Genomic DNA, 16228 nt, shown 5'->3' on the forward strand with positions numbered 1-16228 from the left:
TAGTTCTCTCTAAATGGAATTGTTGGGATTTGAATGTAGTAGAGGGCTAGTTAAAGGATTTATTTTTTTTAAAGATTTTATTTATTTATTTGACAGAGAGAGACACAGCGAGAGAGGGAACACAAGCAGTGGGAGTTGGAGAGGGAGAGGCAGGCTTCCCGCGGAGCAGGGACCCCGACGCGGGGCTCGATCCCAGGACTCTGGGATCATGACTTGAACCGAAGGCAGATGCTTAATGACTGAGCCACCCAAGCATCCCTAGTTAAAGGATTTAGAAGATTCTCCCAATTTATACTGTAAGAGATTCCAGGTTTCTTTTAAACATGGCTACCTGTGTTCCCAGAATCGTAGCTGGATATCATCAGGAAAGTTCATGTGGCCATGAAAGTTCCTGGAAAAAATGCCAATTCTTGAAAGCAGACATCTTCCAAAGTTTCTCAGACCAGTCTCCTGCTTCTAGGCCTACCTTCAGAACGACCCAGTCTGGAGGGTCATCTTGGCGACTTTGCCTGCGCCTTGCGCCATTAAGTAGTAGATGTTTTGGGAGGTCTTTAGAAGACACTGAGCCCTTTCAAATCAGCTTGGGACAATCACAGTGTTTCAGAGTACCAAGGGACACCAAGGGACCCTTGGTATACCTGTCCTAGAAAGGGAGGAAGGAGGGAAAAGATGGGGAAGTCACACTGCACTCCTGGAAAGCCCACTCTGAGTTTGGGTCAACATTGCTAATTTTTTTTTAACCTTCCTTCACATAAGAATGTAGTTAAGATGAGGAAATCATACTTTTGGCCAGATTTTGGCCAGATATGCATGGAACTCTCTAGAGAAGTTTGGGGACAAGTTAATGAAACCTGCATGATGGCTTCACAGGGATTAATACGAGTACACAAATAAATATGATTAAAGGTAAAGCATAAATGTCATACAGAAGGTACTAGAGAAATTTGAAGGCTGCAAAAACTTTGGATTGGAAAGAGCTTTATGGTAGTGGCAGCATGTCAGACTTTTTAGCATGAGTGGCACTCTTGTCAAATGCAGTGGTAAGTATGTATGAGACGTGAACAGATTGGGCAGAGAACCACATGAACACAGACGTGGAAGTGGGAATGTTGGCTGATGTCATTTAGAAACACTGCAGAATTTTGGTTTGGTTGGTCAAATCTAGGTGGGAAATAGAGCTGAAAGGTAGAAATGGTACCGTGATGGAAATGACCTGGAGTTTGAATTTAATTAGCAAAGAGCACCCACTCATGGTTTTATCTTGTCTTGTATCTCCTCTACTTTGTTTTTACTGAACGATTTTGCCTTGTAATTCACATGGACCAAAGAAAACTTAACAAGCCTCAGAGTTCACCCTTGATCTTCTCTCCCTTAGAACAACAAAAAGATCACACTTTCCACTCTTCCCATCTCGGTAAATGGCACTTCCAGCCATTTCCCCTGGGATGGCGAACTCTGGGTTTTGGGTGGTTTCCATATCACCAAATCAGAACTCTCTGATTTGAGGGGGGCATGTTTGTCAAAAAAGCACTCTATTATAAGTTACCTATTATATATAAGAAATTATCAATCTGTCTGTAAATTCTATCTGAAGTAAATCACATGGAAAACAATTTCACCATGTGTTAGGGGAGTATTAACAGGAAGGGTGGGTGAATGGGAAGCAGGAAGGGAGAGATGCAGACCTCCCTGAACTGGGCTTGCCCCTCCTGCTGGCATGTGGGTGGCTCCAGGCAACTCGGATGCCTGGGAATTGCTGCAAAATCTATTTCAAGCTCTCTTTCTGGAGTATGAATCTGAAGAGGATCAGGGCCTTTAATTCCCTGGGAATTTGGTAGTTTTTGAGAGACCAAAAGCATAATTCTTTTCTTGTCCCAAGCCAGAGGTTTTTCTGCATCTCTAAAAGGAAAGTTGAAGGTGATACGTTTCTTTGTTCCTGAAGAAAGGTGTGGAGTGAGCTAACTATGTCTGTTTGTGTGTGTTGTTCCTGTTTTCTTTTTTTCCCCTGAAATTTAGATAAACCGTGATTGATAAGGATTTTGCACAATTAATACTGAAGAGCGTAGCAGAGAGTGTAAGCTTAGCAAATACATGTTCTTAAGGAAATCTAATTCCAAACTTTCCTTCACAGCAAGTGAGAAACAGATGATTGTGGTATGCAAGGAGTCACCAAAGGAGTATCTCCAGCCTTTCAAGGACAAACTAGAAGAGTTCTTCCAGAAAGGTAGGGAACGGTGTCAGCTGCGCATACACAAAACTCTGCCACATCCCCCACTCACTGGATCTTTCCCTGAGGCCCACAACCCCTTGCATCCCTGCCAACCACCGGCAGCTCCAAGGATTCCACCAGCCTACCGTCCCATCATAACGTACTCAGTGCAGATAGAATTTTCTGCCACTCTTCATATCACCTTTCAAACCCTTTTTAATATCAAATCCTTTAATCTAAATCTCCTAAAAACAGGAGTAATCCATTACTCCTGTTCTTATAAACCTTTTGAGGGAAGACTTTTTCTCTGTCTCTTCATGGAGCCCAAGAGGATCCTCAGTACATGTTCCCTGACAAACGACGTAGGTTCAGAGTTTATATAGTCATGCCTTTCAGATTTGTGGTCAGCCCGAACAGGTGGATGGTGATCCTAACCCTGGTTTATCAGTGTAGCATCTTGGAAACTTGTATAGTATTTTTTATTCCTTTTCTGAATGGGAAATTGGGGCCAGGTGAATGTCACACATCCAATTATTTGGCACTCGTTAGCCTTTTGGGGTTGGTAGATGGAAGTGATATGCATGAGACCACTTTGTGCACTGACACACTTATTTAGAAATCTTATGAGGCTATGTTCCTTCCTCCATGATTTTGGCAGGGGTAGGGAACTTTGGTTGATCTCTATTATTGAACATAGACATTTAATGCCTTTGGATATTCCCTATTCTAATTTGTCAAATCCAGTTTACGATGTGAAACAAAAATAAGTGTGAGGGACAAACTTGCTATTATAAAATAAGTAAGTCATGGGGATGTAATGTACAGCATGGTGACCCTAGTTAAATATACAACATGGTATATTTGAAAGTTGAGAAGAGAGTAGATCTTAAAAGTTCTCATCACAAGAAAAAAATGTTGTAACTGTGTGGTGATGGATGTTAACTAGACTTACTATGATGATCATTTTGCAATATATACATAAATGATCATGTTGTACATCTGAAACTAATATGTTATCTGTCAATTATATCAATAAAAAAAGCATGGGGTAGTTAGAGGGAGCTTTTGTTTTTGCTAGAAAGAGGAACTACATGTAGGAACCTTTGGGGAGGTATCAACATGCTCTTTCTATTTATTAATAAGGCCATATGATACCACATCATCAACAAAAGACCATTTAAGCAGGGTGAATCCATAAAGTATGGCCAAACCACCTTGGGAATTGGCAGGAAGATTCTCAGTCCATGAGTCAGACGAACTCTGTTCCAGCTATTCCTTTGGTGCAGAGATCATTGTTCCCTCCTCCTTGATGAGGGCTTGTTTGTGTTGAAGCGGAAATCAGGCGTTCTCTCTTGGCCACTGCTGAACCTCATATATGACGGAAACAATGTCATCCGACAAAGTGCCATCTAAAGAGCAGTGATCCTACCCCTTATGTGTTATGTGACTAAAATTAAGTATGCTTTATATGTGATTTTTCAAAGTAGATGCCTTGCTTTAGGATTATGCCATGTAAATGTAACCTAAATGGCCTGAAGAAAAAGCGCGAAGGATTTCCTTTTGCAGATCCCCAATTAATCATTTCTGTTTTTGACATATGTAGAACTAACTTGATATGAAGCTCATATGTACTTAGATTCTGTTTTTATTTTTAATTGTTATTATTCTATATCTGCAAAATTCCGCACTGTATATATGTAGGTATTACCAGCCTGTATGCTATGATGGCCTTCCCTCCTTTCTCTTGGAACCAGCTAGTGTCTTAAAACTTATATTGCAAATCTTAATTTTTGTTGTTGTTGGAAAAAGAGAAAGTACAAATAGATTTAGAACCTTGAAAATCTTCAGTGCCTTAGAAAAGGAATTGGCAAACCACTGTTTGGGGTTATGTGTTTGCTTCTTCTCTGTTAGGTTTCTCAAGAAACTTCTGGTCTGTTCTGATAGAGGAAATTGAGTTGAGGCTGTCTGGACCATATGTCAGCGAGGCAAGGGTGTGGCCACAGTAAGATGTTCTAGGAAAACCCTACAGCAGTAATTCTCAACCTTGGCTGTAGACTAGAATCACCTGGGGGGAGATTTTTTAAACATTTTGATACCCAGACCGAACTCCAGACCTCCTGTCAGCATCTCTGGGGGTGGGACCAGGCATTAGCATTATTAATTTACTCCCCAGGTGATTCCAGTGTGTAGTTCAGGTTGAGAACCTCTGTGGTCCAGCTTAGGTCACCATTCAGTATGTCTTCAAAGATGTTTATTCAGGGCACCTGACTGGCTTCGTCGGTGGAGCATGACTCTTACTCTCAGGGTTGTGAGTTCAAGCCCCACATTAGGCATGGAGGCTACTTAAACTTAAAAAAAGTATTTATTCAAGAGCCTGCTGTACCTCAGGCACTCCTTGTTCCTCTCTCAGGGAATGTCTTACTGAAAAAAGATCTCCAATTGAATAAAGGAGTCGGTTCTCCCTGAACCAACATAGTGAAAGGAAGATGGGAAGGACATTAGAAATAACCTCCAATCATGCTTAAAACAAAAACAGCTAAAGCAAAGCACAGAAAGAATTTAAAGGAAAGCTACCGTTTGTACAGAATTTTTAAATATAAAAATAAAATGTAATATCATTGGAATCTTAAACATTCCTAATATTGTGTGGTGAAAAGAGCCACTGTTGAAATAGCCTGTCACTGTCATCTTACTACTTAACTGAGTTGGTCAAAAATCAATCTAGAATTGTACTGTCCAATGTAAATGGCAAGCACTACCCATATGAAGCTGTGGAGCAATTGAAATGTGGCTGATCCAGGATGAGATCACACAGCGGATTTTGAAGACGTAGTGTAAAAAAACACAAAATATTTCTGATTTTTTACATTGATTACACAGTAAAATGCTATTTTGAATATGCTGGGTTTTAAAATAAGAGATTATTATTAAGATTAACTTACCCGTTTTAGGTTTTAAGCATGGCTACTAGAAAATTTAAAATGATATATGTGGTTCACAATATACTTCTATTGATCAATACTAGTCTAGACACATGGTCCCTTGGCCTTTTGCGTGTTATTCCTTCACTCCCCTCTTCATGTTCTCGCTCAGCTTGAAGCCTGGGTTACTGGAATGCAGTTTCCAGAGCTAGCCTTCCCCACTTCTGCTCCGGTGCTGACCATTGTTTGGCTCACAGGTTGGGGGGGAGGTTGCTTAACTGAAGGAGATGACAGCGTGCTACTTCATCAAGCTGCTCCCCTGTGGCGCAACAGGTGGGACTCTGCCATGTTGCAGAATATACAAATGGAACATCTCTTGGCTACTATGGAGTTCTAAACAGTAGGATCTTTTTTATGTAGGTGTTTCACTGAAGGAAGGATTTTCCTTCCACCATACATATGCAGTATAAAATGGCAATTATACAGTGTTAAGTATAGGATCTCGTCTAAATGTGCCATTCATTGTAAGAAACATCATTATTACAAGCACTACTAAGAAAGAAAAACTGTTGGCAGTTAAGCCATGATGTGTCATAGATGATAAGATGTACCTCAAAAGCAGGTGCTAAAATATGAAAATTACATCAAGTTTGAAGTTGGTGTAATACGGTACCATAATGAGGCATATAGTATTAGGGAGGAGGAATGCCTAACACTTCCAGGTAAGTCAGGAAAGACTTTGAACAAAGATGTTTTTGGTCAGATTGGACAAAAAAAAAGCCAAGCTACTGATAATGATGGCAGTGACAGCAGATCAGTGGATGAGAGCTCACATTTGCAGAGTGCTGCCGTACCCCAGACACTGTGGGGAGAAGATCTTCTTTCTTGTTTTGTCCTCGTGACAACCCTCTGGAATCATCACTATTATCACCCTGTTGTACAGACAAGGAAATTGAGGATTAGAAATTCTCAGCAGACAGGTTATGAAGGGCATTCCAAGCAGAGGAAAACACTGCAAATCTCGGGATGAAAGACATGAAGTATTTGGGGAATGGCAAGAGACCTGGGGGGCTAGATCACAGGGCATATGGGAAGAACACAAGACCAAAACGGGGAGGAGAGTCACAATAAGACTTGCTAAGCAATCTGAACTTAGTCTTATAGGCAACAGGGAGCCTTTGAAAAGTACCATGTATGGGAGTGACATGGTCACATTGGGTTTGTTTTGTTTTGGTGCATGGGATCCTTTGCTTTTTGTTGTTAAGAAATACACATTATAACCAAGAGCAATATGAAGAAGAGTTGGGATAGCAAAAGACCAGGAAGTAGTCTATCGAGTTATTCTGCAGTAGTCCAGGCAAATGATGGTAAGAACAAAAGCAATCACAGAAAAATAACAAAGGAAGGGACATATTTATGAAGCTTTTAGGAGTTACAAGACTAGATAACCCAGTTGAAGTACAGAAATAGGAGCAGAGGATCACTCCCCCTTTTTCTTGCTTGGGTAACTGTCTTGATACTGATGAGGAGAACCAGATTTGGGACGGAAAGCAACACAGTAAACTTTGAACATGTTGATTTGACATACGAATGAGATACCCTGGGAGGGAGGTTGGGTTCATGGGAGAGCACTGGATGAGACTACAGTCTCACAGAGGGTAGAAGTTCAAGTCAGAGGAATGAATGAGAGAGCCCAAAGAAAGGGTAAAATGAGAACTTCCAGTAGTATTGGAGTTTCTAAGCACAGGACATAATATAATAACCATAATTGAGAAAAGGTACTTCCATACTTTCATAATATTTGAGTATTTGGCGGGAAAGCCAATTATCTATTAGATGTCTTATCACTCATAAAGTCTTAAGCAATTGAGTTCTTTATTCCTGAGAAGTCACATACATGCATGGTGACTCAGTTGATTCATAGGCTAATTTTTGTATGAGCTACAATTCAGTTCTTCTAACAGTCATGACGATTTAATTTTTCTTTTGTAAATCATATCCTGTTGCCACACTCAAGTGGAGATGATGTGTTTGTCCTTGTGTCATCCTTCCCTTCTCAGAATGCCCTTAAATAGTTACTTGACCAAACTTTGGGGCATGTTCTTAACTAATTTCATTTCCTGGGCAGAATAGAAAGTAATTTTAATGGCTCCATCTTTCAGAGTTACAATCCATGGTTCTGAGCCTTTTTCCTTACGTGGTTTTTCTTTCCCACAGTAGGCTCTTGTTGATTCCAATTTACAGCTCAGTTCAGAGTAACCTTGTGCAGGCATTATTTGAGCTCATGTTTTCCCACCCTCAGATCAAACATAGTCATAATGATATGGCCTTCAAAAATGTGATGCTCACATTAAAAGTCCCCGTAAACATGGCAGGGATCCTGTAATTGAAAGAAGGCGCAGAGCAACTGATTAGATCCCAGGTATAGATCTTGTAGGTGGTCTTTGCATGCTGTTAAATTGGTCATTTGTATTTATAGCTTTGGCAGGGAGGGCTGGAACCTAAACTGGTGCTAAGACCAGCACGCTCCCACACTTGGCCCCATCTCATTCTGCATCAGTTTTACTCGGCATCCATGAGTGGAACCAGATCACAGTGAATCTGAATGAGCCATGCTAGTTCTCCTTCCTTCAACGATCCTCCAAGGTTCTTTGAGCAGATGAGATTAGACATGTTCTTTATGTCAAGAAACTTCCAGTAGAAAGTAAATAGATAAATTTACAAAACTAAAAAACAGACAAAACAACAACTCTGATTTCCCGCACTGAATGCAGAAAGGATTACCTAAATAGCTAACTACCCCATGACAGCTGAGACTGGTCCTATTCACTCTCTCATCCCGACATAATGGAGGCTCAGCCTGGCCCATATTCGGTGTTAATAATTACTTGTGGAATTAATGAACAAACAGCCTGAATCTTATAAGGTGCCTGGAGGCTTTTTTTTTTTTTTTTCCTCTGTGAGTTTCCTGTTTAAATTCTTTCAGAACTAGTAAATCATGCCAGAATTTGGTGAGGTGCACTTTTGGTCTATAATGCACATCTGTGGTTGTCAAACCTCCTGGATATCAAAACATCTTTCTGTGTCACAAATATGCATACAGTCCCTTCTTAATAAATCCTTAGATTAGTTTGACAAAGTCCATAACTGAACCTCAAACTCTAGACTAATCTCTTCAACCCCCAGCCTATTCAAGCGTTAAGCTTACAGAGAAGAGGAAGGACCAATGATCTGGACAGTGTAACCTGTGAGAAGCAATAATTCTTACATCCTTTACAGAGCTTATGGAAGGAAGAACTCTGACTGGGGGAACGTGCACTCTCTGTGGGACAAACCGTCTTCCTGTACACCTCACGTTCAAAAAAAGACCAGCAGGGCTGGCTCCAAATAACACCAGATGGTCAAGAATTAAGACAGTCCGTTGTGATTTCTGGGTCACTGAAGTAACACAGTAGTAATCTTTGGAAAGTGGAGCTACGATTTTATCAAAAATTTATTAAGTAGAGTCTTTTCTGAAAGGGTTAGTTTGAATCCGTTTATTTTGGTTTTTTTCCTTCCCAGAAATTTCTACAAAGAGCACAATCCCCCCCATCCCAAAGTTAGATTCTCTCTCCCTCTCTCCCCTTCCTTCTCTCTCTCTTTCCTCCCTACTCACGCCCCCGCTTTATGTCTTTAATTTACTCAATTTTTCTTTTTGTGGCCAAACATCCAATAAATTGTCTTTCCCAAAACTCTAGTTCTCTTTTTCTTTTCCTTTCTCTCCAATGAAATTTCATAAGAAGAAGAAAAATGTCTAAATTAATTTTGTGTGTGTATAAAACTGATAGAAATACTGGAAAAGATTATACCCACTCCCCCAAAAGAAAGAAAACTACAGGCCAATCTTACTTAGTTTTAAATTTTTAAATACAACGGCACATTTCATGACCAAATGGAGTTTATTCCCACAATGTAAAGATGATAGGATATTGGGAAGTCTATTAACATAACTCACCACTGTTAATAGCTCTAACAAGAAAACACCTATGATCATCTCTTTAGAAGCTAAAAAAGGCACTTGACAAAATTCAACATCCATTCTTTATTTAAAGCTGGATAAAACATTAAGTACCATAGCCTTCCTTATTATAATAAAAATTAACGTGTCAGCCTCAGATTCGCAACTTATATCATAAACAAAAGATCAGTGTACCTAATATATAAGAGGTCTGAGACATTGTTAAGAAATAAGACCAACATTCAATACAAAGGCAAATAATATGAATAGTGACAGAAACTGTTCTTCAAACGTATGAGAAGATGCCACTCTCAAAATAAAAGAAGTACAAAAGAATTTGCATTGAAATTCCATTTTCCATTTACAGGATTGGCAAAATTACAAAAGTTTGATAACAAACTCCATTGGTGGTGTGGTACAGTAAACCCCTGTCCTCCATTGTTTGTAGAAGTGTAAACTGTTACAATCCGTGTGGAGGTCTATTTAGTAGTATCTATTAAAGTTACATATGCACGTGCCTTTTGACTTGTCAGTTCTACTTCTGGATACAAACCCTCAGATGCTTACACATGCAAACTGATTTCTGTACCATGCTACTTATTGAGACATTGTTGGTAGCAGCAAAAAAGATTGGTGACAACCTCAATGAGGAAAGTGTCAAGTTATAGTACTTCCATATGATGGAATACTAAGCATCTGCTTAAAAAAAAATGAGGAAGTCTTTATGCATTGACATGGAAGAATCTCTAGGGCAAGTTTTAAGTGGAAAACAAGGGTGAGAAGAGTAGGCATATTACCATTATAAGTAAAGAAGAAGAAGAAAAATGGATACTACTTGACAAAAATCTCTGAGGATAAATAGGAATCTAATCTGGGACTGATATTTAGCTGGTTCTTACCGTATCAGCCATGCAGGTTGTCCGTCCTGTTTAGTTGGTACCCAGGCTGTTGTTAAATAGTTAAAATATTACCCCTGAAAATGACCAGATGGGTTCATTATGGAGAAGGTAGAAAATGGATGGATGGATGGGGTTCAGAAATGACATGCAGACTTTTCATAAATCTTTTAATCGATGTGTACCTCTTCAAAAAATTAACTAATTTTTTAAAACAAACATCTTTGGTACTTTGCAGTTACATTTTTTTTCTTTCAAGACTGCTTCTCCCCTTAGGTTTTCCCACTGTGGTATGAATTGGGGCCCCTTAGCCTGCTGCACCTAGCCCTTCACGTTCATTTTCCAAGGAATTAGAAATTAAATGCTCTGATTCACAGCCTCTTTCCCTCCACTGAAGACTGGACTGGACCACTTAGAAGGGGGAAATTTGAGGAGGGCCTTTTTGTATTTTCCCTCTCTCATGAAAGGAGAGGCAGATCTATGAGCTAATACCTTGGCTTTCTTTCCTAACCGTCTCCTCCTCAACACCCTTGCACGGCAGCTCTGGACAGTGGAGTCCTCCTAGCCTATATGTGTGCAGACACACACACACACACACACACACACACACACACACACACACGTCCCTCAAGTGCTTTCTTCTGGACTTAGATTGCCATCACTTATTTCGCTCATGGTTCAGTCACACTCTTAGGATGGCTCTAACTGAAATGTCCATGAAGAGGCCTCTTTGCTCGGATATGTAGGGCGTTTTACTTTTCTCTCATCTTTTGTTTTCTGTTTCCATAGTCCTGTTTTCTATTATATTTGGGTCCTCTTACCTCACCATTATATAGATATCTTAAGTCTTTCGATGAACTCTTTCCTGAACATACAGTGAGAGTGAAAGGATCTACATTTCAGATTACCCTGAAACAGGCCACCTTCTAAACCACAGGGTAGCACCAGTTCTCATTCATTTATATCTTAAGATGATTTTCAGGATCGGACCTCTCCCATGGATGCATGTATTTTAAGCTTTATCTGTAATTTTTGAAAGAATGGCTTTGTCTGCTGTTTTTAAGCAGTGTCTCGGAACTACGTGTTAGTGGGAGAGAGGTGGGTGGTGGTTTGGAGCGAAGTGTAGGATAAGTATTATTAACTCTTCCTGGGTCTTCTCTAGAGCTGCAGCTATTTAGACAGACGTGCGCATGCGTGTGCGCACATGTGCCGCCGGCTGCAACAGCTCCAAACTTAGGAGACCAAGCTGCTGGGTCATATGACTATAGGGCATTAATAAATACAATGTTATTTTTAGAGCATAATTATTATCCCACCCCTGCCTCCTGTGAGAAACACCAGTCGGTTGAAAGTTACCCTCAAGGGTTCAGTTCAGACAGGGAGTTGGGAGGATGCTTCTTGACTTCGACAGTTGAAGCACAGTGCTTCAACTTAATCCCCATGGCAGTTCTTTGAAGCTGATTTTGTTATTACTGACTTTCCAGATAAGGACACTGTGAGGATTTCAGTAGCTTACTCAATGTCAGTGTGATCTCAGTCCCACTGTTTATACTGTGCCCTCCTAATAATTTGGAAAATCACTCATTTTCTCTGGGTCCCAAGACCCTTGCAGGTAACTAGAAATAACTATTTTCTGTCACCATCTAAATGAGAAAAACATGAGAGGAGTAGACTTGCCTGCCATAGCCTACCCCCGAGGGACTCCTGTTCCTGGAGTCCTAATAGAAAGCCCTCATTCTACCTTCCCCAGCAGCAACAACAAGAAGTGTCATCTGTGCTTTGGAAAGAATTGTGGTGACAAGTAGTTAAGTATTTTATGGAATCAGTCTTGAGCTCTGCATTCTTGCATAATAGTTGTTTTCATGATAAATTGTTTCATGTAATTGTTGGCACCGCCACGACTTCCTCTCTGGATTCTTGACAACTATCAGCAAGGTTTTAATCAGTGATTGATTGCAATTGCCATCATGTGACTTCTCTTTGAATTACTCAGTGTCGTCTTCATGCCGGAACAACTTGACACCTACACTGCCTTCTTAGAGTTGTTTTGCTGAATACGTATCATATAATACGTGATTTTGCAGATAATGTATGACTCTGGAAAGATCTCTTCATTCTTTCAAATAATACAGGTCTGTTTCTTCTGCTGAGTCCGTTTTGCCGTAGAAGAATGGTGGAGCGCTAGTAGGAGCTCAGGACTGAATGCGATAATGTGTGGGGAGCATTTAGCACAGAGCCTGGCACTCTGTTTGTCAGCACCTGCTGCTACTGTTGCATTTTCAGTCATTTTATCACAGTCTTATCAGATCGTTCAGAGAGGGGAACAAGGAAAGTCAATCACAAAAGTTTTACTCCCTCAGTGGTGTGAATAGCTGCAGTTCCGAATTCAAGCGGCAAATAATAAATAATTCCAGTGAAGTCTTAAGTACTAGAGGGAAGATCACGTGCATCTTGTCCATCTCCTCTAAAAGTAAGTCAAAAGCAGTGGTTTTCTACGGGATTGTATTCTTTCACCATTAAAATATTCTTTAAGTGTAAATGTAATTTCTGTAGTTACATCTTATTGGTGGAAAGTATTCAAATAATTCCACTGAAGATGGCATGCCTTATGGATCTCATGTCATGGCTACCCCAATCAACAACATTACCACCTAGTGGCCACTGAGCTGCACTGCAAACACATGATCCTTGAGACCCACAGAGTCCGAGTGCCTTGTCTCAGTGGCTGAAATTGAAGATGAGAGTAAACACCGCTAGAGTAAACGACTTTATCTTTGATAACTGTTAATTACTGGAACATTCAAACTCTGTTTTATAGCAGATGGGAGAATTGTGAGACTTTGAAAGGTTACGAGCTGAGGCTAGAGAATGTGATCATTTAATTTTTTAATCCTTTTATTACTCTTTTGAATTGAGAAGAAATATATCTACCTTTCTCTACCGGTTTTTATATTTCAGTTTTGATTGGTTTCTACTCTTTTTCTTCTGAAAGTTAAAAATGTGCATTTGAGTAGATCAACAGGGATAAACAATGGTTTTTTCACTATAGGAAATATGCAGTGTCAGTTCATGTCTCTTCATAAAGTCAGCAAAACTCAAGTGCTTAGCTTCTTGAAGTGCTGATCCTTGATAGCACACCCTTTCTCCACTTCTAAGTCTGGCACCAGAACCTTTGTTATTTACCATTTCCTCTCTCCCCCTAGCGTCTACCAACTTGTTGACATTCACATTATTCATTGAAACCATTTGCCTACTGAGCTCATCCCACCATCCCAGGTCCTTGTTGAAATAAATGAAATATGGAGCAATTGTAATCATTCTAGGGAAGTGGCATATATTCAAGTAGGTAATGTAGGAATCCCCAAAGAAATCGGGATTGCTACTCTTCCCAGGAGGGCCCTCTCCTTCCCTTACCATCTTCCCTTCGGTTTCATGATTCTAGGATTAAGCTTCATTGCTAACATAATATGTGTGCATGATCATCTGCTTTCTTAAACTTAAGTTTCCTCTGGCATGATTCCCAGCTTGTGCTCAGGGCTGTGGCATTAATTGTAATTGGTCTGAGCTTCATGTGGTGAAGTCGGTTCCAACATGTTGCCAGCAATTAATGGAGCAGATAGTCCTGGGTAAGATTCAAGGGATGGGTTTTGCATCTCTTTCAAACTGTTTTCTTATTGTTTCTATTTTATAATCTCCAGGGAGACTGTAGTGAAAAGAGGGCTGGCTTTAGAACTACACAAACTTGTATTCAAATCTCTTCTCTAACTATCTGACCTTGGGAAACTTATTTTATCGAAACAAGGCCGAGTTCTCTCATCTCAAAGACAGATGATAACACCAATACGGTAAGGTTACTGGGAAAATCAAATCAGTTACCAGACGTCAGCCATCCAGTACAATATCCAGCATAATCATATGTATAAATATTCTCTGCCTTCCCTTTACCCTCTCCTTATGTTCCCTTGTGCTTTGCTGTGATTTTTATTTCTTAAGCCAAGTCAGATTTAGTTTCATCTAAGATACTTTGTTGACCATGGTCTTTCTTTTACCATACTAACAAAGATACAGCTGTTCAAACTGTTCATTAAATATCAATTTAATTCAGCTCTTATTATGTTCTAGGCACTGTGCTACTTGCTACTGATGCAGGATGAGCAAGATGAACACAACCTTGCCTCTGAAATTTATATTTACTAATGGAGATTATAGCCTGGTGGCATTAGAAATCCATAGGGTGTATTCTGGTTACGTCTTGCTTTATAACCAACCACTTCAAAATTTGGTAGCTTAGATCGACAATGTATTGCTGTCTCCCACAGTTCTGTGGGTTGTTTGGACTGAACTGAGTAGTTCTTATTCTGGGTTTCCATAAGGTTGGAGTCAGAGGTGGCTGGTTTTGGAAGCATCTGATGACTTCTTCATGCACATGTCTAGATCCTGGGCTGGGATGGATGGTACAGGTGGGGGTTGGCTGGATATCTGAATCCATACGACCTCTCCACATGGCTTGGGCTTCTTCACGGCCCGGTGGTTTCCGGGTAGTTAGACTGACTTCTGTAGTGGCTAGCTCTTTCCAGGGAAAACGTTCCAAGAAAAGGGAAGCAGAAACTTCCAATCCTCTTAAAGTCTAGGGATAAGGCATCGTGTCACTTTTGGTCAAAGAAGTCACAAACCAGCCCAGTTTCAAGGGAGTGGAACAATAGACACCAGCTCTCAGTGGAGACAATGCTGATAGTCAAGGAAGGAAAAAATTGATGGTGGCCATCCTGAAGACAAGCTACTGCTATGTTTAATTGATGGTTCCTCAGTTTCATGGCCCTTGATATCTAGACTCTTAACTAGTAGATTTGGGCTTTTATTTGACTTAGTCCATCGGGATTTGCAAAGCTGACCATCGGTGCTTGCCCTAGGAAAAGGCATCTTTGTTGCCTTTAGACAACTATAGACGTGTTTGCTCTGGTCCTTATGACTTCTTTAAGACAGATGGTGTTTCGGGGCGCCTGGGTGGCTCAGTCGGTTAAGCGACTGCCTTCAGCTCAGGTCATGATCCTGGAGTCCCGGGACCGAGTCCCCCATCGGGCTCCCTGCTCAGCAGGGAGTCTGCTTCGCCCTCTGACCCTTCCCCCTCTCATGTGCTCTCTCTCTCTCTCTCAGATAAATAAATAAATAAATGAATGAATGAATGAATGAATGACAGATGGTGTTTCCAGGGGATGAGGTTTTGTCATTCTCTACAATGTCCCTCTAAAGAAAACTCTTTATTTCTGTGTGTTACTACATGGGAGGAAATACACAGCCTCATAAGTAGTAGCCTCACAAATACAGTCACTCTACCATAGGACTCACATGTTACATGCCTATTTTAGCACATGAGAACCATCACCATCAGATTTCCTGGGACTCAATATAAAATCCCATTTGCTACAGTTTCTACTCCACTTCTTTTGAGATTTTTTGTCCTTGGAGTTGGAGCCTAACAAATTAGCCCTCTGAGAACTAAATACTTTTTGCACTTGACACGTTAAAGCCTTTCCTCCTTCCTTTTCCCAGGGACAGATGGCCTTGAACTTCCTCTCCTGGGCCCTTCTACAATCTTCTCTTCATCTTATTTTAATTATGGTGCAGTGCCTTGAAAAATCAAAAAGCACGAAAGTCACTTGCTTTTCCAGCACAAGCTGTAAGAGAGAAGAGAAAGTTTAAGCTGCCACATTCTTACTGTCAGTATAAATGCTCAATTTAAGGTGTGGATTTAACTATTTTTATACCTTTCAAAGGGATAACTTCTCAAAAAAGTGACAGAACTGGAAACACGGGGGATGCCTGTGTGACTCAGTCTGTTAAGTGTCTGCCTTCGGCTCAGGTCATGATCCCAGGGCCCTGTGATCGAGTCCCACATCGGGCTCCTTGCAGGGAGCCTGCTTGTGTGTGCTCTCTCTCTCTCTGACAAATAAATAAATAAAATCTTTAAAAAAAAGAAAAAAAAGAATTAGGAACATGAGTGTTTCTTTTCCTGTATTCTTACCTTCAGTGAAACTGCTTACTCTGAAGCCTGGTTATAAGTTCTGCATGCCTTTCTAGTGGATCATGATTTGCTCTCTGGTCCCTCTGTGTCCAGGTTAGTTAGGCTCACTCTGATACTGCTGAAGATCAAGTGGTATTCTCCTGCCAGAAAAGCATTTGCTGGCATATTTGAATCTTATGTGAA

General features: G+C 40.5%; 1 protein-coding gene across 7 annotated transcripts in view; it reads left to right on the plus strand.

The window, feature by feature from the left end:
• FMN1 (formin 1) overlaps positions 1-16228 on the plus strand; it is a 445431-nt gene that overhangs the window by 332236 nt on the left and 96967 nt on the right. For 6 of the 7 annotated variants that reach the window (XR_012373582.1, XR_012373583.1, XR_012373584.1 and 3 more), the window contains one exon: positions 2132-2224. Coding sequence is in view for 2 of the 7 variants with exons in the window: in XM_073876758.1 (XP_073732859.1) it covers positions 2132-2224 (93 nt within the window). In the remaining 5 variants the exon portion in view is untranslated. The remainder of the gene's footprint in view (positions 1-2131; positions 2225-16228) is intronic. The other variant, XR_012373585.1, reaches the window with a different exon arrangement.

The sequence above is a fragment of the Callorhinus ursinus genome, unplaced genomic scaffold, assembly GCF_003265705.2.
Source record: "Callorhinus ursinus isolate GAN/ISIS: 27379988/994484 unplaced genomic scaffold, GSC_fseal_2.0 scaffold25, whole genome shotgun sequence".
NCBI classification, from domain to species: Eukaryota; Metazoa; Chordata; class Mammalia; order Carnivora; family Otariidae; genus Callorhinus; species Callorhinus ursinus.